At 60.9% G+C, this 23,681-nt stretch overlaps 3 protein-coding genes across 8 annotated transcripts; 1 reads left to right on the top strand and 2 right to left on the bottom strand.

The window, feature by feature from the left end:
- Positions 1-913: 913 nt before the first annotated feature.
- LCN12 (lipocalin 12) lies at positions 914-7,056 on the bottom strand. 4 transcript variants are annotated; one of them, XM_012654782.1, is made up of 6 exons: positions 6,695-7,056; positions 4,763-5,393; positions 3,012-3,091; positions 2,828-2,944; positions 2,565-2,666; positions 914-2,232 (listed from the first exon to the last, which is right to left on the bottom strand). In XM_012654782.1, exons 1-6 carry the CDS (start codon positions 6,969-6,971, stop codon positions 2,204-2,206), a joined length of 1,236 nt encoding a protein of 411 aa, XP_012510236.1. In that variant the 5' UTR covers positions 6,972-7,056; the 3' UTR covers positions 914-2,203. The 4 variants fall into 4 exon arrangements, with proteins under 4 accessions (XP_012510236.1, XP_012510237.1, XP_012510238.1 ...); XM_012654783.1 differs by lacking the exon at positions 914-2,232 and having other exon boundaries at positions 2,304-2,666; positions 4,763-4,899; positions 5,263-5,393; XM_012654784.1 differs by lacking the exon at positions 914-2,232 and having other exon boundaries at positions 2,304-2,666; positions 4,763-4,782; positions 5,263-5,393.
- Positions 7,057-7,636: 580 nt separating this feature from the next.
- Positions 7,637-11,128, bottom strand: C8G (complement component 8, gamma polypeptide). 2 transcript variants are annotated; one of them, XM_012654778.1, is made up of 7 exons: positions 10,630-11,121; positions 10,412-10,548; positions 10,205-10,275; positions 10,012-10,119; positions 9,616-9,717; positions 9,484-9,522; positions 7,637-9,408 (listed from the first exon to the last, which is right to left on the bottom strand). In XM_012654778.1, the coding sequence occupies exons 1-7, from the start codon at positions 10,975-10,977 to the stop codon at positions 9,395-9,397; spliced, it is 819 nt and encodes a 272-aa protein (XP_012510232.1). In that variant the 5' UTR covers positions 10,978-11,121; the 3' UTR covers positions 7,637-9,394. The 2 variants fall into 2 exon arrangements, with proteins under 2 accessions (XP_012510232.1, XP_012510233.1); XM_012654779.1 differs by lacking the exons at positions 7,637-9,408; positions 9,484-9,522 and having other exon boundaries at positions 9,620-9,766; positions 10,630-11,128.
- Positions 11,129-11,312: 184 nt separating this feature from the next.
- FBXW5 (F-box and WD repeat domain containing 5) lies at positions 11,313-15,781 on the top strand. 2 transcript variants are annotated; one of them, XM_012654776.1, is made up of 9 exons: positions 11,313-11,461; positions 11,953-12,168; positions 12,578-12,735; positions 13,172-13,346; positions 13,420-13,568; positions 13,672-14,095; positions 14,506-14,653; positions 14,727-14,939; positions 15,023-15,781. In XM_012654776.1, exons 2-9 carry the CDS (start codon positions 11,976-11,978, stop codon positions 15,264-15,266), a joined length of 1,704 nt encoding a protein of 567 aa, XP_012510230.1. In that variant the 5' UTR covers positions 11,313-11,461; positions 11,953-11,975; the 3' UTR covers positions 15,267-15,781. The 2 variants fall into 2 exon arrangements, with proteins under 2 accessions (XP_012510230.1, XP_012510231.1); XM_012654777.1 differs by having other exon boundaries at positions 14,727-14,847; positions 15,023-15,091.
- The last annotated feature ends 7,900 nt before the right edge of the window (positions 15,782-23,681 follow it).

The raw sequence follows: 23,681 nt of genomic DNA, 5'->3' as shown, positions 1-23,681 counted from the left end.
ACAGCAGTGGCTGGCGCGGGGGGACCTCCACTGGGCTTCACAGAGACCCCCTTGGGGGTACAGTCCAGCCCTGTGGCCCCAATACCATGTGGAGCTTGTGCTTGTACCCAAGGAGCCACCCAGGTGCCAGGAAGGAGGCAGCTCCCCCCTGCGCACACAGGTCGTGATCTCACAGCTGGTGTTGGGGTTCCCTGTCCAGGGTGAGGCTGAACCACAGGCCAGCACTGTGGGGAGAGAAGATGGCCAGCTAGTCTTCCCAAGCCTCAGTTTCCCTGTCTTCAGTGCAGGGGGACTGAAGAAGATTCCCCGGCAAGACCACGCAGGGTTCAGGGGGGGAAGGTGGCCAAGGAAGTACTTGTCACATTGTCAGGGGCAGGATGGGGCCCCCGATGGAGCTGAGCCTCCCCAGGCTACTCCTTCCTTCCCGTGGGGTCCTGCACCTGGACCTCATGCAGCGCCACCCCGGGCTCTGCCAGGCACGGGGGAGGGCACGGCTCGGGCCCGGCTGGCCAGGACTCAGCAGCTGGCTGTGCAGGGGGAGCCCCGCCTGCGGGGACGCCCAGGGGCCAGTGGGAGAAGGGCGAAGGGGCAAGTTGAGGCCGCAGGGGGAGGCACATTTAGGAAGGACCCCACCACAAGCCCCTTCTGCCAAGAGACAGCCATCTCCACTCCCAGTCCCAGCAGACGCCAGGCCCCGGCCCGGGGTGTCTGACCCCAAACTCACGTCCTCATCACCATATTGCACAGAATGTCCCTCTGCTGGGACATGTGCAGGCTCACTGCCTTTTGCCTGAGCCTCCTTCATCCAGGACACAGAGCAACAGCACACCACCCACCCAGCCCCTGTCCATCTGTCCATGCCCCCGTCCACCCATCCGTCCACCTGTCCATTCATCTACCTGACCGCCACCCATCCATCCACCTGTCCACCCATCTACCTGACCGCCACCCATCCGTCCACCTGTCCACCCATCTACCTGACCGCCACCCATCCGTCCACCTGTCCACCCATCTACCTGACCACCACCCATCCGTCCACCTGTCCACCCATCTACCTGACCGCCACCCATCCGTCCACCTGTCCACCCATCTACCTGACCGTCCACCCATCCGTCCACCTGTCCAACCATCCACCATTCCCATCACAGGTGTTCAGCCTTCTCTGAGGCAGGTGCCAGCGTGGAGCCCGGGAGCGCAATGGAGAAGGTGGACCTGCGCACCCGGAAGGCTAGCTGTGCCGCAGTGACAGGTGGCGTTGTTTGCACCCACCATGGGTGCCAGTCTTTTCGGGGTCCTCAGGGAGGGCTTCTGGTCTGCTGTCCCTGCCCAGCTGCCCGCTCCAGAATCTGCTTGGTCCTGCCCAGCAGGAAGCACGCGTGGGGCCATCACCCGGGGATGTGGGGAGGCGCCCCGGAGCCACCCTCTGGAGCTGTAGGTTAGGCGCCCGTGCGGGTCTCTCTGGGCGCCCTTTGCTCTCTAGCGAGGCCAGAGACAGCCGGGCCAGCTCCGTGGCTGCCCTGGGCCGCAACTGCTCCCCTGCCCGGAGTGTGCGGGGGGCCAAGGTGGGCGCAGACTGCGGGGGGCCAAGGCGTGGGCTGCTCCGCTGGCCAGGCAGCCATCTCATGGGGCGCCCGGGCTGGGACGGGGGCTCTGGGGCTGTGGCCTTGGGCCCTTTGTGGCTCTGTTTCTGAACAGTCTCCTGACACCCAGTGGGGTCAGGCCTGGGGCTGCTTCTCCCGCATCCCCAGGCCTGGGACACCTGCCCCGGGGCTGCCTCCTGTTCTGGGCCCCGGCTGCTCCGTCCAGCCTCGCCTGACCGCCCTGGCCCGGCACGGCGCGCGGCTGAGCATGTTGGGGAGCCTGCATCCTGCAGCCCGAGCTCTGGCCGGCCGTGGGAGGGGGCCGCGACCTCACGCAGCTGAGGGGCCACGACGACATGCAAAGGCACACACGCACTCACACGCACACTCACACGCCGTCTCCCTGACACACACACGCTCACCGCAGAGAGCCGCACGACACCGCCTGAGGGCCGGGCAGGCTGGGGGTCCCCAGGAGGAGCCGACCTGCAGGGCAGCAGCCCTCGTTGTCGCGACTCGCCCACCCCCAGGCCAGGCTGGTCACACTGCGGGGCTCTGCGCCGAGTGTTTATTCGTCTGCCAGTGGGGCTCCAGGCTGTGGGGCGGGCGGGCCCCTTTGCCCTTCAACAGGTGCCCGCCTGGGGCAGCCATCCTGGCAGGGAGACAGAGGGGGCGGGTGGAGGGAGAGGCGGTCAGCAGCCAGGAGGAGGCTGGGGAGGGGACGCTGGGGAGGAGCTGGGGTCGCTGCCGCCAGCTGTGCTGGGGAAGTCCCTGCCCCACCCCCACCCCGCGGGCCCCAGACTCACTGCAGACCCCGTGCCGTGAGCTCGAAGGTGCGTGTGCAGGCGTGTGCAGACGCGAATGTGCTCAAGTGCACGAGCGCACGGTGTGTGTGCACGTGAGTGGGCGTGTGCAAGCATGTCCTGCGTCAAGGCCCCCGGGCTCCACCCTGCTTCCCGCCACGCAGGCTGGTGGCCCTGTTACCGGCCAGGTTGGGGAAGGCGATGTTGTCCTCCGAGAGGCCGTGCGTCCGGCCCAGGCAGATGAACTTGTCCACCGTCCCCTGGGGCAGCACCCAGCTCCTGCCTGTGGCGGGTGAGCACAGCGCGGCCCTCAGCGCTTGGCGTGGCAGTGGGTGCGCAGCCTGCCCCGTCGCTCCTGGTCGGTGGGCGGCAGGGTCTGGCCCCATGTCCCAGAAGCACCAGGGCCCGCCGGACGTGAGCAGGGCCGCGGGCGAGGCGGCTCACCCAGCAGGCTGACTCTGATGATGGTCAGGCTGCCCGCGGGCCTGCGGGAGAGCACCAGGGCGAAGCTGGTGTAGTCGCTGTCCACCACCTGGATCTCCTCTCTGTCAGTCCCTGGTCCTGGCGGGGCACAGATGTCAGGTCCCGCCCGGCCAGCCCCCGTCCCTCCCGCCGGTGGCTGTCTCACCGCTGCCGTGCTCCACCGCGAACTGCCCCGGCTGGGCCTCCGGTATCATCTCGTAAGACCAAGTGTGGCAGCGCCGGCCCCTGGGGGAGGGCAGAGGCAGAAGGCTCCGGAAGCTGACCAGGCCCACCCAGAGGTGCCCCCCGAGGAGCATTCAGCTGTTCGTTCGGAGGGGACGGCGGGAGCTGTGAGTGGGCCCTGCCCGTCCCAGCGGACACAGACTGAACCTGTCTCTCCTCTCCAGCCCGGGGGAGTCTTGTGCCTGGGGCCCTTCAGGCCACCCTGTGACCCTCCTGGAGGGGCAAGGTGTGATTTCGCCCTCCTAGGAGCACAGCCGACCTCTGACCGCCCTCACGCTGGGGGCTCCTCTTTAGTCGGAAACACCCCACATCCACATGGATGTGCAACGAGGAAGAAAAGATCCCTCCGGGAGGGCCGGTGTATCCAGTGGGCATCGCGCCGGTGCCCCGGCCGTGAGCCCTGGCCTTGCCGAGTGCGGCAGGAGCCGAGGCCGACGCTCAGGAGCGGTGAGCGCAGAGGCGCGGGGTGGAGGTGGCCGTCTGGGGCCCTGGCTGCCACTCGGCCCTGCAGCTCCCTCAGTGCTCGGCAAAACCTCCGCTGGGGCAGGGCCTCTTGAGGTGAACGTGCTTTTCTGAGAAGTGACAAAGTGCAGTCCGGCCTGCGGGGGGGGCGTGCGGGGAGGGGGAGGCTGCCCAGGTGGCGTCATGGTAGAGCCGAATTTGTACTGGGTTCCCCCACCCCGGCCCCCCCCGTTAATCAGCCACGGGCCCCAAGCCGGGCAAGAGAGGTTCCCCAGGAACCTGAGACTCCTCGGCAAGGGGGTCTGCACAGGTGACTTCCGGGGCTGGCGGGTGACCACGCCTGCTATGGGCTCGGGGCGGGGGCTGAGTGTAGCTCCCAGTCCCCTGGAGCCTGGACTGTCCCCTGCCCTGGGCTTCTAGGAGCTACCCCCATCTCGAGGACAAGGCTCCTTGCCTAAGTGTGTCCCAGACACTTTATGTTATGTGAAATCAAAATCTCCAACCAAAGAGGTCACCTGGCCCTTCCCTCCCCTTGCAGGCTGGGCAGGCGATGGAGGAAGGTTGCTGGGCCTATGGAAGGGGTGGCAAGGGTGAAGACGCCAGCAGTAGTGTCCGTGTCCCCCAAGGTGGCTGCGCCACCCTCCCTGAGATTCCTATAGGCTGCCCACCGAGGACCGACTTCTCCCCAGCCAGGGTGTGGGTGCTTTGTCCAGGCAGGCCAATCAGAGCACCTGCCACCCTGGGTGCAGTGATTGGCTCAGGAAGAGCACATGACTCAAGAAGAGCCAATCGGAGCCTGTTCCCAGGCTGGCCTGGATGCGCCCCGCCTTGTTGGGATGGGAGTCCTGAGATGCTGTCGGCTCCGGCTGCTGCCACTGTGCACAAAGATCAGGCTGGGACAGGCAGAGTTGAGAGGGAGGGGGCAGGGCCTGAGCACAGTGGGCTCCTGGATCCAGCTATACCTGAAATCCCTCCACTTGCAACGTCCAGATCTGTGACCCAGGAAACGCTTCCCTTCTTTGCACACACCCTCTGAGCTGGGTCTGGTCATTGGCAGCCAGGCATAAAGACGCCAGTGCTGGACTTAGCATTAGAAAGGGCCTCAGGACATGGCCTCACAGCCCAGGGGGCATCTGAGCCATGGAGACATTGGCTCCTGGGACACAGGCCTGGGGTCCTCACCTGCTCGCAGCGGCAAGGACAGCCACTCACCGGGTCATGGCGTTCGACACCTGAAAGTGGCCGTGGGCAGTCAGCTCGAAAGTGGCGGTGAAGGGGCCCAGCAGCGCCTTGTGCTCCTTCCCGTAGGTGTTGCTGGCCAGGCAGAGGACGAACCACTCCCCCTGGAACTGCAGGGGCTGGCGGTGGCCGGGCGGGGAGCCCCGCCCATCTGCCCCGGACAGCTCGGAGCCAGGACTCCTCTCAGGGCTGTGGGGCTGGGCCTGTGCTAGGGGCGCTGGTCTGGCGGCCTCCCTGAGCCTCAGCTCCCCACGTGTGCAGGGGTTGCAGGAGGGAACGGGAGACCCAGGAAAGTGTGTCCAGGGTCCTTTTCTGTCGGGGCTTGTCCTGGGGTCCTGAGAGCAGGGCCTGGGCCCCTGGCAGCGTGAGCTGACCTGCCGCACTCCCTGGGCAACGACCCCGGCTTGCATGGCCTCCTCTCCCCCCACACTGGGGCCCCAGCCAGCTGCCTCCCTTCCTGGAAGGCTACGTACCTGGTCTCCTTGGAAGCTCTGCATCCCGAGCTGCACCGGCAGGGGGTTCAGGACCTGGCCCCACAGGACGTCCGGCAGTGTGAGCAGCAGCCACAGTGCACACCAGGGCCCCATCCTGGCCACCTCCTGGCCTGTGCAATGGGAGAGGAAGTGGCCATTGGCAGGTGGCTCAAGACTCACCTCCTAGGGCCACCTGGCAGGGGCCCACCCCAGCACTGGCAGGAGGGGGGGCAGGTGCAGAGGGGGCTGGGCAGGGCAGGGCCTCCGAGAATCTGCCCATCCCCGGGGTCTCCTGGGTCCCCACCAGGAGGGGCAGGGTCCACTGTGTGCCCCAGGCTTCACCTGTGGACCCCGAGTGCCCGGCTCTGCACCCCCTTGGCTCCCTGCCCCCAGCCTCCGCTGCCGCCGCCAAATGTCTTCTCCCAGGCAGAGAGCGTGACCTGCACGGCCCCATGGGACAGGGCCCAGGCCCCGGGTGGCCAAGTGTGGGCGAGCCCCCCTGTGGAGTCCTGGCCTGCCGGCCCCAGGGCACTCCCCGCCTCCCTGGCCCTGCGTGGGCTGGCTGTGCAGGGAACAAGGACAAGGCGGACCGCAGCTATGCGCCCAGGGGTGAAGGCCGGTCAGACGGGAGCGAGGACAGGTGGCACCCTGAGGAAGACGTGGACACCCCAAGGGGATGACTGAGGGCGTTTCCAAGGACCCTGTGCACAGAGGGGAGAGCAAGGGCTGGCTGGGGCTCCCGTCACCCTGAGCCCCACAGACGACAGGCTAGGGAGGAACGGCCACTCCTGGACCCTCCCCTCCTCACTGCCCGCTGGGCCTGGGGGTAGCTCCGTGTTGTGGGGTCACTAAGATTGTGCCAGGCACCTCGGGCTCACGGTGCGCCCGAGAGCTGCTGGCGTGGGCCCCTCCTCCCCACCCCCGGGTCCCCGTCCTGGGCAATGTCCTCCCCTCACCCAGCCCTGCGCACAGGGAACTTGGGCCCACCTGGGCTTCAGTGTCCCTGTGGAGGGGCGTTTGCTGTACCCCCGTGGCCAGACACTCTACCATTCCGGGGACGGGCCCAGGAATAGGAAAGTTGCAGACAACACAGTCAGTCGCCCTGAGCTTCTCCTGAGCCTTCTCCCTCCATCCCCTCCCAGCCACCCAGGCGCCAGGGCAGCAGCCCTCAGCCCTGCACCCAGCCCGGGCAGGTGCCCCCCTTCCCGCACCTGTCCTGTCTGCGGGGCACTCTGGGGAGGTTTGGGATCGCAGTCGACAGCATGTCCCAAGCAGGAGACGGCCCCCTCACGGACCGCCACGCATGTAGGGCCCTGCGGGGGACCCGGCCTTCCCGGCTAGCTCAGCTCGAGCTGCTGCTGGGCTGTGTCCTTGACATAGAAGGTCCCTGGGCCTTGCGCAGGGCTAGGCCCGAGCTCCCACCTGCACCCACCTTCTGCCCCAGGGTCTGGGCAAGCCTCTGGACAGCCCTGGGCGCTGCTGCTAACTGTGCACCTGCTTCCCGTTCTGGAGCCTCCTGGGCTGGACAATGGGTGGGGGCGCCTCCCCCACCTCTGGCAGCTGCGGTGTCGCTCCTCCTGTCTGATGTGACGGTGGGGGTGGGCATGTGAGTTCCACCGCGGCTGCCACCCCGCCAGGTCCTGCAGGTACTTCCGGGAGCAGGCAGCACCCTGCCTTTCCCACCAGGCAGGCGGGGCCCCCAGGCTCATGAGGCCCCCGAGGTGCCCTGATGCCTGTAGGTCTCTGCAAGACTGCTAACAATTAAATGTTAGTTTCCATAGATTTTTTTTTTTTTGACACAGAGTCTCACTGTTGCCCTTGCTAGAGTGCCATGGCATCATCCTAGCTCACAGCAACCTCAAACTGCTGGGCTCAAGCAATCCTCCTGCCTCAGCCTCCCGAGTAGCTGGAACTACAGGCGTGTGCCACCATACCCGGCCAATTTTTTCTATGTTTTTAGTTGTCCAGCTAATTTCTTTCTATTTTTTTAGTAGAGACACGGTCTCGTTCTTGCTCAGGCTGGTCTCGAATTCCTGAGCTCAAATGATCCGTCCGCCTTGGTCTCCCAGAGAGCTAGGATTACAGGCGTGAGCCACCGCGCCCCGCTAGTTTCCATAGATTTTTAAACTTATTTTTCTTCTAAGGTATTGAAAATCACCTGTTAGAATTACAGGGCTAAATGCAAATTTTAAGAAATACTTTTTTAAAAAAATTTTATTTTTATTTATTTATTTACTTTGAGACAGGGTCTTGCTCCGTCTCCGGGGTGGGGTGCAGTGGCATCATCGCAGCTCACTGCAGCCTCCACTCCTGGGAACACGGGGTCCTTCCCCCTCGGCCTCCCGAAGTGCCAGGATCACAGGCGTGAGCCATCACACCCACCCAGAAAATACTTTCAAATGAAAATGATTCACATGAAGTTATCATAACTTTATCTAATTTTTGAAAATTTTAGTAAAGCTTATTAAGTAATTGTTTGAAAATAAAATGCGCTGCCGTTTCAGCTCTCGGTGCCCTTGGGTGGGCGTGAAGAGCCACGGGGCTGCAGGGCTCACGCGGCCCGTCCAGACCAGGATGTGGATGGTTGGGCCCGGGACACGCCAACACCAACCGCGGCACCCACGGTTGTTTGGGAGGGTCTCTGGCGCCACCCCGCGGACACTCGGCCCTCCCTGAGGGAGGACGGCTCGCTCCTTCCCTGAGAAAAGGGAGGGGCCCACCGACCTAGCCAGCTGTCTCAGGGCAAGACCCTCACTCTCTGGAGGGCGTGGGGCTCTCCCCGGGCTCTGGCCACGTGGCTGAAGGTCTTTAGGAGTTGCCAGCTCTGAGTCTGGAAGCCCACGTGACGCGGGAGCCCCGTTGCTGTTTTGTGGTCTCCGGGACCCGGAGCCTCAGGAGGGCATGACCTCCTGGGCCTTCTCCTGCCCAGGTGTTGGCAGCCGGGCCCCACCCCTCCCCCAGCCCTGTCTGCCTGCCCTCCCTCCCGGGACCCCAGCTGCGGAGCAACACTGCGTGGGCACAGCAGGGTGAGCTCCCCCACAGGACGCGGTGCCCCTCCAGGCAGCTGCTGGCTCTTCCCAGCAACCACCCGCCCAAGCTGCGTGCCCTCTGTCCTTGTCTGGACTGGGCCAGCGGCAAGGTGGGCAGGGCTGGGCCAGGACCTCCAGGGAGGGGACAGTGGTCCTTCCTGCTCTGCAGCTGCAGCCTGGGTGTCCTGCGTCCTCCCATGGCCTGAGACGCCTCCACCCCACCTGGTCCACTGGTGGCTGCATGCTGGACTTTGAGCTCCAGGGTAGGGACCTGCCCTCCCTGTGGCCCCAGGACCTGGTACACCGTGGGCACTTCAGAAATGCTTATGGGATGGATGCCAGGCAGGGCCTGAGACATGAGCAACTCCGAGGCCAGTTCCAGGCCCGGCTGGGCTGAGCTGACACCCAGCTCCCCGGGCGCCCAGCCCCAGCCCAGGGCTGCAGTTTGCCCTCAGGACAGAGCAGACCCTCCCCCAAGTTCTCCCAAAAGGTTCCCAAGGGGACAGTGAAGGTGGACAGAACTTGAAGGTGATGCCTGCAGGGCCTGGATGGGCAGCGCCAACCCGACCCTGGTGGGCCAGCTCGCAGCGGCGTGGCTAGGAGGAGGCTGACAGGACAGCAGTGGGTGGAGCCGGCCCCTCTGGGAGGCAGCCTGGGGTTTGCAGGACAGTGGCCAGGGAGGGACAGCCTTGGAGACAGGCTGGATGCCAGGACCCCATCAGGGCACGGGGTGTGGGTGTGCCGGGAGGAACACCCCTTCCAGGCCACCAGAGCGGCTGGTATGGTGACCTCCAGCAAACAGAGCCCGGGGGCAGGTGCAGGGAGGGTCTGGAGAAAGCTTTTGGAGCCGGGGCAGGTCCAGGTGGACAGAAGGAGTCAGGGGCTCAGTCTAAGACATTTAATTAAAACGAATGCCTCCCACACCACTGAGCTTGGGGTGCAGGGACAGCCTCCCAGGACAGACGACAGGAGACCCTGAGGTGGGGCAGGCCCTGGACCCTGGCTGAGACCTCTTGGTGGTGCCCGGGGCTCAGTGAGGAGGGGCTGCAGGCGCCTCCTCCGGCGGGGTCCCCTCCAGCAGGGTCTTCTCTTGGGCACTGGCCTCACCTCCTCACCTCTGCGGCAGAGAGGAGCTCAGCACACAGCACTCGACCCCCGCGAGGCGCCCGGCCCGGCCCTGCTGCCCACTCACCGTCCAGGACGTGGAACTGGTCCGCAGCCTCGCAGAAGCCTGGGGGCCCAGGCAGGGTCAGGGCTGACTGGGGCCTCGGCCCGGGGTTGGGGAGAGGCTAAGCAGGCACTTAAACCCGCCCGAGACACTCACCGTACTTGGGGAAGAACACGACCTGGTCCTCAGTCAGGTGGGCCTCCTGGACCCACCGCTCAAACCCACTCAGGACCGAGTCGCTCACAGGGAGGGAGCGGGCTGTGGGGAGGACAGGGCTCCTGGGGTCCCGGCGCAGGCAGGGGGTGACCTGGGGACAAGGTCTGTGCGTGTCTGGGACTCAGCCCCCAGCTGGCCCCTCCCCCTCCCCCGTCCAGCCCCGACACTGGGCCCTGTCCTTGTCTGGACTGTGCCAGCCGCAAGGTGGGCGGGGCTGGGCCTGGCCAGGACTTCCAGGGAGCCTCCCAGCAGGGGGGTTGGGATGGGGCAAGGGGCTCTGTGTCCATCTGGGCTCGCCCAGCCGGCCCCCATGGCAGAGCCCCGGGCGCCACACACCGTACAGCTTCACCGACAGCCGCCCTGCCCGCTCCAGGTACAGGATGGCGAAATCCTGGTAGTCTGTCTCAGCGACAACCACGTGCACGGCCCCTCGGGCGCCTCTGGCTGGGGCAGAGCCACAGTGGCCACATCAGTCCCCTGGTCCCCAGCCTTCAGTCCTGCACCCGCACACCCTGCCACCTCGCCTTACCTTGGAGCAGGAAGCGGCCAGGGACCCCCGTGTCTCTGTAGAGCTGGCGCACCTGCCAGCAGATCCCATCCCTGGAGGATGTGGGGTGGGAGGAGGCATGGTGGGCGCAGGGCCCCACTCCGGGACATGGGTCCTTGCCACGGCAGGGTGGGGCTGGGGGCCAGGGCGAGAGTGGGGGCTGGGTTTAGGGGCTGTTTGGGGACTCACAGCTTTCGGAAGGTGCTGACAGCCATGGCTGTGCCCTGGGGAGCCACATGCAGTGTGGTGGCCTCAGCCCGGTGGCTCTGCTCTTGCAGGACGCGGCAGGCGGAGCCCAGGGCCACGAGGAGCCAGGTCCCTGCAAACTGTGACGCCCACGGTGGGGCTCACGGGCACGGAGAACGGGCAGCTGGCGCCCATCCCACCCCCACCCACCCGGCTTCTACCTTCTGAGCGTCGAAACCGGCCTTGGGCTGGATGGTGCTGAGGAGGGACGGGGGCCGGGGCGGCCGCCGAGCCCCCCGACCCAGTGAGCCGGCCGCCAGGAGCAGAGCCACGAGAAGCACAGTCCCCGAGGGCGGCATGGCGGCAGCGGTGGTGGCGACGGTGACAGGACTGGGGGAGGCTGACGGCCGGGCACTGGGTCGGAGTCCAGTGTCCAGAGCAGCCAGGAGCCCAGCCCAGGAAGTCCACATCCTTCCCCGTGTCCCCTGCCCCCGCTGCGGGCCAGAGTCCCCCCAGCCTCCTCGCGAGCCCAGCCTGCCCTGCTCTTCCCGGCAGGTCCCTGGCATCATGTCCTATGTACAAAGTCCCAGGTGACCTCCAGCTGTTTGTCCATGTCCCCTGCACCCCTTTGCACGTCTATGTCCCTTAAACCGCCACCAGCTGGTCTTATCCCCATGGTTAACATCACTGGGTTCACGAAACCTCTTCCTCAGGGTCCAACCGCAGCGAGCGGTCTCGAACCCCCGGCCCGTAACCCCCCCCCCCCCCCCCCGCACACCGCCCGCGGCCCAGTGCACGGCCGTCGTTCCTCCTGGCCACCAGGGGCGCCGCTCGCAGGGAGCCCGAGCCCGCGCAGGCGCACAAAGAAGGCTGCCAGCCTTCAGGGCCCGAGGCGCAGGCGCAGGCGAGGCCGGCGCGGACGGCCCGGGCGCTCAGCCTTCCGGAGCCATCGATGCTCCGGGGATCGTGGCGTCGGGCCTGGCGGGCTCCGCCGTAGAGACGCGGGCGCGGCGGCCGGAGCGGAGGGCCGCGCAGCGGGCGGGGGCGGCCACGGTGAGTGCGCCCGGGCTCTCCCGCGCCTGGCCGGCCCCGTCCGGCCTTGTCCGGCCGTCACCTGAGCTCGTCCGGCCCCGTCCGGCCCCCCGGCCTGGGCAGATGGACGCGCCGCAGCCCGCCGGGCAGTGGCCAAACTCGCTGTCCGCCCCTCCGGACTTCCCTAGGGCCACAGGGCAGAGACCAAGGGCCAGCCGCGCCGAGACTCTCCTGGGAAAGAAGTCTGTGCGGTGCTGACAGCTGGGAAGCCTCGGGGTGGCCGGGCCAGAGACGGGAGAGCTGGGGGTCACCCAGTGTCTCCCTTGCCCGGTGTGGGGCGTGGGGGGGCTCCCGTTGCGGGGTCCTTGGTTGGGGCAGTGCCGGCGCCCCTCCCCAGGCGCTCAGGCCAGTGGAGTTCTCGGCAGGGGCAGTTGGTGGGGCTGGAGAACAGCCCATGCGCCCCTGCTCGGCGCGGGGGCAACCAGGTAAAGGCAGCTATTCGTGGCTTGCAGGGCCGCTGGGGCAGAATGTCACGATGGACGAGGGGGGCACGCCCCTGCTCCCCGACTGCCTCATCTACCAGATCTTCCTGAACTTGGGCCCCGCCGACGTGCTGGCTGCGGGGCTGGTGTGCCGGCAATGGCAGGCTGTGTCACGGGATGAGTTTCTGTGGAGGGAGCAGTTCTACCGCTACTACCAGGTGGCCCGAGATGTGCCCCGACACCCAGGTCAGTGACTGCATGGCCCGGAAGTCCACGGGGGCCGGCTGGGGTCGGCCCCACCCTATGTTCTGCAGCCAGAGTGCCAGGCCCGTGCCCAGCAGTGCATGGCCCTGAGCATCCACCTGGCTGACCAAGGACTATTGGACCCAGCACAGGTCACCTCTCAGAGCACAGGGTCTTGTGTGAAAGCCAATGGGTGGACCAGGTCACTTGGGGGTGGGGAGCACAGGGGTCTCTGTGAGCTACAACGTGTGCCCTCCAGCTGAGGCCTAAGCTAGGACTAGTGGACATGGCAGCCCCCGGTCTCCAGGCCACCACCAAGCTTGTCAGGTGTGCTACAGCCACGCTCTGGGCACTTGGCCCTGACTGCAGGGAAGGAGGCTCAGGCCCAGGGGTGACACTGCCCCTCCTGCAGCGGCCACGTCCTGGTATGAGGAGTTCCAGCGGCTCTACGACATGGTGCCCTGTGTGGAGGTGCAGACACTGAGGGAGCATTCCGACCAGGTCCTGCACCTTAGCTTCTCCCACTCGGGCTACCAGTTTGCTTCCTGCTCCAAGGACTGCACAGTGAAGGTGAGGATGCCCAGGTGCCTGGCTCACAACCCCCACCTCCACCAGGGCTGAGGGCCTGGGGCCAGGCCTCCCAACCAGGTAGGAAGGGAGGGTCAGGCCAGAGGTGAGAGACGGGCCCATCTCCCTGCGTCCAGTGGCGAGGACCAAGTCGGAAGAACCACCTCAGCCAGGACCACGCGGGACTGGGAGCAGGGGAGGGCGACCCTAACTGCCAGCAGAGAGGAGAGGGCCCCCAGGAAGACTCCTGCGCCAGAGGCAGGCCCTCAGCTCTCTGTGCCCATGTGCCTCAGGGTGGGTGACAGCTGGCTGGAAGGTGTCCCTGCCCCATGGCGCTTTCTGGGCTGAGCTGGCAGAGCCAGGGCCAGATGGCACCATGGTAGCACGCCTCTTCCTGGCTCTGGCTGGGTGGTCACCCACTGCCACCCCCGCTGTGCAGATCTGGAACAACGACCTGACCATCTCGCTGCTGCACAGCGCGGACATGCGGCCCTACAACTGGAGCTACACCCAGTTCTCCCAGTTCAACCAGGACGACTCGCTGCTGCTGGCCTCTGGGGTGTTCCTGGGGCCCCACAACTCCTCATCGGGCGAGATTGCCGTCATCAGCCTAGGTGAGCACGGGCCCTGGGATGGGCCACCTCCTGCCCCCTGCTGGCAGCTTGCCCAGCCATGGCCTCCCCGCAGACTCCTTCGTGCTGCTGTCCCGAGTGCGCAACAAGCCCTACGACGTGTTCGGCTGCTGGCTCACGGAAACCAGCCTCATCTCCGGGAACCTGCACCGCATCGGGGACATCACCTCCTGCTCAGTGCTGTGGCTGAACCACGCCTTCCAGGTGTGGGCAGTGTGGGGTGGGGCAGGGCGAGGCAGGGCTTGCAGCAGGCAGCGGGCTGCCCTCTCCCAGGCCCGGCGCCCACCCAGCTGTGTCCCGCTCGCAGGATGTGGAGTCGGAGAACATCAACGTGGTGAAGCGGCTCTTCAAGATCCAGAACCTCAATGCCAGCACCATCCGCACAGTGATGGTGGCCGACTGCAGCAGGTTCGACAGCCCGGACCTCCTGCTGGACGCTGGGGACCCTGCTGCACCCCCCTGCTGCCACGTCTTTGACCTGGGCAGCGACAGTGAGGACGAGGTAGCTGGCCCGGCCCCTGCCCACACCAAGGAGGGCTTGCAGCGATTCCTGGACCGTATGTTGGACGGGCGCACGCAGCCGCAGCTATCGGAGTGCGTGCTGGAGACCAGAGTGGCTAAGCTGCTGGCCCAGGGCCACACCAAGCCACCTGAGCGCAGCACCGCCAGCACCAAGAACAAGTACCTCATCTTCACCACAGGCTGCCTCACCTACTCCCCACATCAGATCGGTAATGGGCAGGGCAGACCTGACTGGCCTGCGGGGACCACTGCTGGGTGCTTCCCAGGCCCCTCCTCAGGCCCAAGAACTTGGAGGGAGGCTGGGCAGGCATCCCAGGGGCCAGACAGCATGGGAGTCCACAGGCAGTTTGGATCATCCATCTGCTCCTGGGGGTGCAGGCCCGGGCCTGGCCTTGGTCCTGTGGGGGCCCAGTGATGAATGGCAGGACAGATGCGGGCTGGGCCCCAGCAAATGAGTGACCGGATGGGCCTCTCTGGTTCAGATCTGGGGGCCCTCAAGCAGGCAGACCCACGGACCTCTGGGGTGCTCAGGAACTGAGGTGCCCTCAGGGTTGGGGCTGTCCTGGAGGTGATGTCCCCCAGGGCAGGGTGGGGGCCCTCACCCTGGCCTTCTGCGTAGGCATCAAGCAGATCCTGCCACACCAGATGACCACGGCTGGGCCTGTGCTCGGTGAGGGTCGGGGCTCTGACGCCTTCTTTGATGCGCTGGACCATGTCATCGACGTGCACGGCCACATCATTGGCATGGGCCTGTCGCCCGACAACAGGTAGGCCTCCTGACAGTGTCCCGGGTGGGGTGCCCGCAGGTGGCCGGTACCTAGCGGTGTGCCCCCTGCCCAGGTACCTGTACGTGAACAGCCGCGCCTGGCCCAGTGGTGCGGTGGTAGCTGATCCCATGCAGCCACCACCCATCGCGGAGGAGATTGACCTGCTGGTGTTTGACCTCAAGACCATGCGGGAGGTGAGGCGGGCCCTGCGAGCACACCGCGCCTACACACCCAACGACGAGTGCTTTTTCATCTTCCTCGATGTTAGCAGGGACTTTGTGGCCAGGTGCGGGCTCAGGTGGGCCAGGGCTCAGGGCAGGTGTGGGCACCAGCAGGTGGGCAGTGCGTTTACTTGGCGCTGTCCTACAGCGGGGCTGAGGACCGGCACGGCTACATCTGGGACCGCCACTACAACATCTGTCTGGCCAAGCTGCGGCACGAGGACGTGGTCAATTCGGTGGCCTTCAGTCCCCAGGAGCAGGAGCTCCTGCTGACAGCCAGCGACGACGCCACCATCAAAGCCTGGCGCTCACCACGCACCGTGCGCATACTCCAGGCCCCGCGCCCACGCCCCCGCCCTTTCTTCTCCTGGTTTGCCAGCCAGAGGCGCTGACGGGTACACTGGGATCCTCTGAGGACACCAGCAAGGCCCCGTGGTTCCGTCTCGAGTGGGGGGCAGAGATGCTCAGCTCGTAGCTGTAATGCCTTAGAAAGGGGATGGCTGGACCCCAACACGCTCTCGCAAGCGAACCCACCCACGCAGCTGTGATGCTTAGCACTAGGGTGGCCGGTGTGGGCAGTGCCAAAGACCATCTATCAGCCTCCTGGCCTTCTTGGGGTGCACAGACACTGGAGGCCCCACTCCTCACCCACCCCTTGCCCTGGGCTGGAGGCTGGTTCACACAGCTCTGAGCTGGCCCCCTGCCCAGGGCACTGGGGATGGTCAGCGTGACACACACTCTCAGCCAGTCCTGCAGGGCCCCGGCTGGCGGAGGACTCCCGTCTCTGGCACCTTGGTGTGTGCACCTGCGGTGACCGGGGCGGGCAGGTTAGCCTGCCGTGGGCCTGAGTGTACTGCATGTCCACTCGCCCCGTTTGGGGCCCTGAATAAACAGTTGGCCACAGCATACTGTCGTCTAGCCTCTGTCTGCAGGGAGGGGGCCCAGGGCACAGATGGCTGTGACGGCCCCAGGGGTGTAGACTTTATGGCCACCACCTGATGGGTGCCAGGTGAGAACAAGATGGAGGTGCTGGCACAAGCGTGTATGTCCAGCTACCGTGTCACACTGCCCTGTCCACCCTCCGCAACCTTGAGGAGATGCGTAACATGTCTGCAGTGGGCGGCAGCGTTCAGAGCCTGCCAGGACGAAGTCCAGGGGTGGGGCTGCATCCAGCTCCCGGTGCCAAGGGAGTCTGCAGGGGTTTCAGCACTTAGTTACATCCTCCAGGGGTTCCCTGGCAGCTGGGGGTGGGGTCAGGCTGGGCAGAGCGCTGTGGGGTTCAGGCAGGTGAGGACAGAACCGGGGCCCAGAGTGGCAGCAGAGGGGTGGCTCTGGCTGGGCCCTCACAGGCTTTGCCCAGGCTGTGCTGGGAGCTCACCTGGTACCTCATTCGGCTCGGGTTTCCAGGGTAGTGGTGATGAGCAAGATGTGGGGGTTGGAGCTCTGGGGGTGGGGGTGTCAGCTGTCCAGTGGCAACACCAATGTGGGCAGCGGGCTTGTGTCAAACTGTCCTGGCTCCAACAATCAACACAACTGAGAAAAAACACATAGGGGAGACTTAAGTGCGTGACAAGGTAAATGTCCCTCTAGAGCCAGGCTGGCTCGGGTGCAGGCACAGGGCGAGGGCAGGGCCCCCAGCAGATGGGTTGGGGAAACTGCCCTGTAGGGAACCGGGGCCTGGGAGGAGATGCCGCCGGAGGGCTGAGGGCCCAGAGGAGCCACAGGCAGCCCAGCGTCCACCTGTGTGGGCTGTGCCACCCAGAGGGACAGGAGCTCCTGTCCCTCTGACTCCTAGTTCTCAACTGGGAAGCTTCAGGGCTGCTGAGTTAATGATAAAACCACCAGATACGGAGAAGAATGAGGAAAGGAAGAAAGGACGACTACATAGCAACAAGGAAATCCCAAAAACACGTCGGCAGATGAGCTGAAACTAAAAATCCAAAGCCCACAAGGAAACCTCTCACCACAGAAAGTGGCCAACAAATTCAACAAATGCAGATACGCATTTGAGAAGTTGGGAAAAAACTGAGAAAGTTCCTGAAAAGGACTTAAGATGTGTCTGACTAAAGTCAAGGAGACTAATGATAACAGTAAAGCCAAACACGGAGCTATAAAGCAGAAGCAGGGACGCAAATCAAGAACGTGAGAAAATTCAAAAGGGGAGTCGGCTGTAAACTGCAGATTTTGACACATGAAAAATGTTGGGCCGGACAGGCCTGGTGTGAAGACACGGCAGAAGATGGAGCATCCACAGAGAAACAGGCCCACCGCGGGAGAGGTGGGAGGCGGCGTGGATGCATCCCCGTTACGGGGCTGTGGTAGAGACTTGGTGTTTAAAGAGAAAAATTACAAAAAGACGAGAATCCGCAGAAAAGACATGCTGCGGTCTGGACGAGAAAGACAACCACACACATCTCGAGGCAGTGCTGCGCCCGGGCTTGGCAAGGGTGAAGAAGCCTGGAGCTCCAGGAGAGGCTGCAGTTCCAGGGAAGATGGAGCCCCGTGGCCCTGCCCCGCGGCCGTGGCTGTAAGACCTGAGCGCACAGCACATGGCGGAGAGACCCAGCGGCCCACAGACTGTCTGCTGTCCCCTCGGTATTGTTGGACTGAACTCAACCCAGCCGTGACACTGGAAGGGAGTGCGGGGCCCAAGCAGAAAGACCCCAAGAGCCACCCTGCGAACTGGGACGGGAGCTCCTGCTGCTCGACTGAGCGTGGGGTGCCCTGGGTTTCCACTCCTGCCTGTCCCTTTGTGCCCAGACAGCCCCTGCTGTCAGGGGAAGTGGTGGCTCCAGGAGCCTCGAGAGCCACACCAGGGCTGCTGGGCTTCCAGGAGGGTGGGGCCGGCCCTGTTACTCCTCTCTGCCCTCCTGCCACATGGACCCTGACGTGGCCCAGACAAGGAAGGGCATGTCACAGTGCGCATGAAGGGCATGTCTTCATCGTCTGGCTGAAGAACCAGTGGGGGGGCCCAGCAATGAAAACCAGAGGGGAGCTTGGGAAAGCTGCCCTATAAAGTGTTTGTGAATGCAAAGCCCCCACCTCAAACGGCAGATACCTGGGTAGGATTCAATTGTCATACCCAAGACTTCGAGAACTTGCAGACCAGCCCCCAACACCCTAGACCGAGGGACAAGGCTGAAGCGCAGTGGCCGTGGAGACTGGAGCCCACACCGGGCAGGGGGCGTGTGGGTGCGGCCCCGACGAGACCAGGCGCCTGCTAATGAAGACATCATTTCCCACAGAATTTAAACAAGACTCAGGTCTCATAAAGTGATATTCAAAATGTTTAGAATATAATCCAAAATCACTTGACACATGAAGAACCGTGAAAACTTCAACTTGCAAGAGAAAAGACAGATGCCAAGGATGAGAACACACAGATGCTGAAATTACCTGACCAAGACTTTAAAGTAGCTACTATAAAAATGCTTTAAAACAAGCAATCAAAAACACTTTGAAACGGATGTAAAAATAGTCTCAGCAAAAAAATAGCAGATATAAAAAGAACCAAATGGAAATATTAGGAGTGAAAAGCAAAATAACCAAAATGTATGGACGGAGCCCATCCAGACTCAGTAGCAGAAGCAGATGAGAGGAAAGATGCAACCTGAGCAGAAAGAGAAGAATTGAGGAAAAAAGAAAATCAAACCAGAGCCTCAAAGGACCTGTGGGACGGTAGCTAAAGGTCTAACATTTGTGTCATGGGAAGCCCAGAAGGAGAAGAGAAAGAGTGATTTGCAAAAGTAATGACTAGAAACTTCCCAAACATGGTGAAAGTATAGATCTACAGATTCAAGAAGACAAGCAAACTCAAAACAGGATAAACCCAAAGAAATAAATCTACACCGGGACACGTAAAACTGCTAAAAGCTAAAGACAAAACAAGATCTGGAAAGCAGTGAGGAAACGACACACCACCTCCAGGGAAACTCTGACCGGAATGAGTGCACGTTTCTCATCAGAACCCACAGAGGCCACAGGAAGTGGCACATTTTTAAAGTTGGGGGGCTTGGTGGCTGGGCTTGGTGGCTCACGCCTGTAATCCCAGCACTCTGGGTGGCTGGCGGGGAGGATGGCTTGAGCCCAGGAGTTTTGAGACCAGCCCAAGCAACTCTGTGAACCCCCTCTATACAAAAAATAGTAAAATTAGCTGGGCGTGGTGGTGGCACCAGCAACTGCGAGGCTGAGGCAGGAGGATCGCTTGAGGCCGGGAGTAGGAGGCTGCAGTGAGCTGTGATCGTGCCACTGCACTCCAGCCTGGGTGACAGAGTGAGACTGTCTCAAATAATAATACTACTAATAAACTAAAACAGAATACTAAAACATGTTCAAATAACTATCACTATAGGCAGGAAAGAAGAAACTGAGGAATAAAAACAGAATAGGAAACAAATGGTAAACTGAAATCTATCAATAATTACATTATATCAAAATTAATCTTAAAAAAATATGCAACAATGCCATCTGGAGAAATTCACTTCAAATATGACGTATGTAGGTTAAAAGCAAAACGATGAAAAACCACAAAAGCACTAATCAAAGGAAACAGGGCTGGTTATGTCAACATTAGACAAAGCAAAGTGCACCTCAGAAAAAGTATTCCCAGCAGCTAAGGGACATTACACAACGACAAGAGGGCGAGGTCACCAAGAAGACATAACAATTCCAAATGTGGACGCACCTGACAACAGAGCCCCCAGGTGTATGAAGCAAAACTTGGCAGGACAGAGGAGACACAGATGAGCCTGTGACGGCGGTGGCAGACGTCAGCACTCCTCTCTCAGTGACAGAGTCAGCCAGGACAGAGAACTGAACACCTGAGGCTGCTGTCACAAAGCACCACAAACCAGGTGGCAACAGAAACATGTTGTCTCACAGCTCCAGAGGCCCAGAGGCGCAGGTCCAGGTGCTGGCAGGCCCTGGCCCCTTCTCAACCCTGGGAGTCCGCTCTGGCGCTCACATCACCTTCCCCTCAGCACGTGTGTGCACAAACGTCCCCTCTTTATAAAAACACCAGTGGTCCTGGATTAGGACCCACCCTACCGACCTCATTTTAGCTTGGTTACCTTTGTAAAGACCCTATTTCCAAGAAGGCCGCATTCTGAGTTACTGGAGGTTAGGACTTCAACACCTCTTTGCTGGCGGGGGGGGGTACAATCCAACCCTAACCACCACGGACTGAGAACTCGGTGTGTGTGGACTGTCCCACGTGACGGCAGCCCACGGCACAAGTCATGGAACAAGCCTCAGCACCTTCCATCTCCTCCTGTGCGAGACCCCGTAACTGTGCCTCAGTCTGCTCAGGCTGCCATGACGGAATGCCGTGGCTCGGGGGCTTCTCAACAGCAGAAGTGCTTCTCCCGTCTGGAGCTGGGAGGTCCACTGTCCAGGTGCTGCAGATTTGGCGTCACTGGCCTCCCAGGTTCGTGAGTGGCCTCCCTTTTTTTTTTCTGTAACCTCACGTGTTGGAAAAGGGAAGGGAACTCTGGGGCCTCTCTTATACTAGCCTTAATCCCGTGAACTACAATGAAATCTCAAGCCCCTCCCCACCAGCTGACCGAATGGACCTCCCCTCTTGGCCAAGGGCACCCCAGAAACACCCTACAGCTGAGTTGCTGGCCATGAGGAGGGAGGTCAGACCTGCCTCATGCACCCTCCCTTCTTGGAGATGTCCTTTGTGACTCATCAACAGGCCTAAGGCCACGCAGGACAAGCTTAAACCACACCTGCAGGTCCTCAATTTACATAACAAATCACTTGCGTATATGGCCAGTGGCTTGTCTCTGAAACATTCCAAGCCTTTAGACAAAACTTCATTTCTTTAACCAATTACCAATCAAAGAATCTTTAAACCCACCCATAACCTGTAATCCCCTGCTTCGAGATGTCCTGCCTTTTTGGGCCAAACCAATATATGCCTTCCATGTATCGATTTGCGCACGACTGTACGTGTAATTCCTGTCTCCCTGAAATGTATAAACCAAACTGTAACCCAGCCACGGCAGGACCACTTGCTCAAGGATTCCTGAGCGTGGCTCTGAGCTGTGGTCACACACACTCAGCTCAGAATAAACCTGCACATTATTTCACAGAGTTCGGGTTCTTCCCCACTGACGATCCCATTCATGAGGGCTGCGCCCACGTGACCCAATCACCTCCTGAAGGCTCCACCTCCAAATGCCATCACATTGGGGATTATGTCTCAACATACGAATCTGGGGGGGGCACAAATATTCAGCCTTGTCTTAGTCCATTTTGGCTGCTGTAACAGAATATCTGAGACTGGATAATTTGGAATTAACAGATATTTATTGGCTCACAGTTAAGGAGGCTGGGAAGTCCAAGAGCAAGGTGCCGACATCTGACAAGGGCCTTCCTGCCACATCATTGTGGAAGGCAGAAGGGCAAGACAGGCGCCAAACTTGCCCTCTCACAGTGGTGCCAATCCCACCCAGGAAGGTGGAGCCCTCAAGGCCTAATCACCTCTTAATACTGTTACAATGGTAGTTAAATATTAACATGCATTTTGGAGGGGACAAACATTCAAACCCTAGCATTTTGGCCCTGGCCCCCCAAATTCATGTTCTTCTCACATACAAAATACATTCATTCCATCCCAATAATCCCAGAAGTCTTAACTTGTTCCAGCATCAACTCTAAAGTCCAAAGCCCCACATCTCATCTAAATCAGGTGTGGGCGGGACTCCAGGCAGGATCGCCCTCGCAGGCTCACAGGTGGAGGCAAGTTTCCTCCAGCTGTGAGCCTGTGAAATTAAACGAGTTAGGTGCATCCGAAACACAACAGTGAGGCAGGCACAGAACAGACATTTCCATTCCAAAGGCAGAAATTGGAAAGAAGAAAGGAATAACGGGTCCCAAGCAAGTCCAAAACTCAATAAGGCAAACAACACTAAATCCCAAGGCTTGAGAATAACCTCTGGCTCCACGTCCTGCCTTCTAGACACACTGGGGCAGGGGTTGGGTCCCCAAGGCTCTGGGGTGCCCCACCTCTACCCTTGCTGGGCTCAAGCCGTGAGCAGCGGTACAGGTTGGAGTCTCGAGCCCACAGCTCTCCAGGCTGGTGCTGATCGCTGGTGTCTCCATAGGGCTGGGGTCTCAGGGGTGGCCTCACACAGCACTGCCCTGGTGGGGACTCCGCAGTGGCTCTGACCCCATGGTTCCACGGGCTTTGTCCTAGAGGGGACCAGTCCTGTGACAAGTCTGCAACATCCTTTGACATCTAAGAGGAAGAAGCCACACCCCACAGCTCTTGCATTCTGCACGCCTGCGTGGGCTCCACCAAGGTTTAAGGCTTATACCTTCCCCGGGCCCATTGATACACGGCTGCCAAGGGGCGCTGCACCAGAATGGAGGGAGTAGAGACGTGAGGTGGTCCTGAGGGCACCCTGGGCCTCTCATTTCCTTCTAAGGCCTCATCTGAATGGCCTTTATTGTATTTCTACCAACATTCTGATCATGACCACTTAAGTCATCTCTAAGAAGTTTCAGGGGGGAGGGGACGGGTATATGCATACAAAAAGAGTGCAATGCGCACCACCCAAAGGATGGACATACTTGAAACTCGGACTTGGAGGGGAGGGGGGCAAGGGCAACATACGTAACCTAAACATCTGTACCCCCATAATATGCTAAAATAAAAAAAATAAAAAAAGAAGTTTCAGATTTTCCCTACGGTTCTTCTCTTCTGAGCCCTCATCAGTATTGCCCTAATATTCCATTTATAGCAATCTAGGCTTTTTCTAGCCTGTTCCTCCAAATTCTTCCAGCCTCTGCCCATTACCTAGTTCCAAAGCTTCTTCCACATTTTCAGGTATTTGTTGTAACAACCCCACTTCTGGTACCAATTTTTTGTCTATAGTATCCTGATACCAAAACCAAAGAAATACATTAATAATACAAAAAGACAACTATACACCCCTTGTCCTTATAAAATATTATTAAATCAAATCTAGCAATATATAAAAAGAATAGCACACCGAGACCAAGTGCAGTTTACTCCAGGAGTGCAAGGCTGGGCAGGGTTTGGAGAGCGACCACCGCAAGCCACGTTAACTGTATAGGGAAGACGGTGAGGACACATCACTTGTACAGAAAACGTGTCTTGATAAAATGTCTAGTCATGATAAAAACTCTCAGCAAACTAGAAGTAGAAGGAAACCTGCTCAACCTGATAAAGGACATCAACCGAAAAATCTACCGGTGACACCACACGTTAACAAGGCCTTCCCCAGCACGGGGCACAAGGCGAGGACATGCCCCCTCCACTGTTCCGCCTCAGGCTCGAAGTCTTGGCCAGGAGAACAAGGCGAGAAGAAGAAATGAGAGGCACAGAGACTGCAAATGAAGAAATAAAACTGTCCCTGTGAATAGATGACATGATTGTTTATGCATAAAATGCCCCCAAATCCACAAAAACAAAAAAAAATCCCAACCTCCTAGAACCAATAAGTGAATTTATCAAGGTTATGGGATATAAGGGCAAGACACAAAAATCAACCATGTTTCCAAACACTGGAAATATACAATGAGATCAAAATTTAAAAAACAACACCTCTTACAACAGCTCAAAACAGAAAGAAACACTGAGGCATAAGCCTATCAGAACACGCACAAGAGATGTACCCCGAATACTATAAAATGCTGATGAAAGACCTAAATAGAGACTCAACATAGATGTCGATTCTCCCCAAACTGATCTATAGATTTAATGAAATTCCCATCAAAATCCCAGTAGGGGCCGGGTGCGGTGGCTCACGCCTGTAATCCTAGCACTCTGGGAGGCC

Source organism: Propithecus coquereli, unplaced genomic scaffold (genome assembly GCF_000956105.1).
Source record: "Propithecus coquereli isolate 6110/MARCELLA unplaced genomic scaffold, Pcoq_1.0 Scaffold449, whole genome shotgun sequence".
Lineage (NCBI taxonomy): Eukaryota > Metazoa > Chordata > Mammalia > Primates > Indriidae > Propithecus > Propithecus coquereli.
Note: the sequence above shows the minus strand (reverse complement) of the source record. Positions and strands in the feature narration are given on the sequence as shown.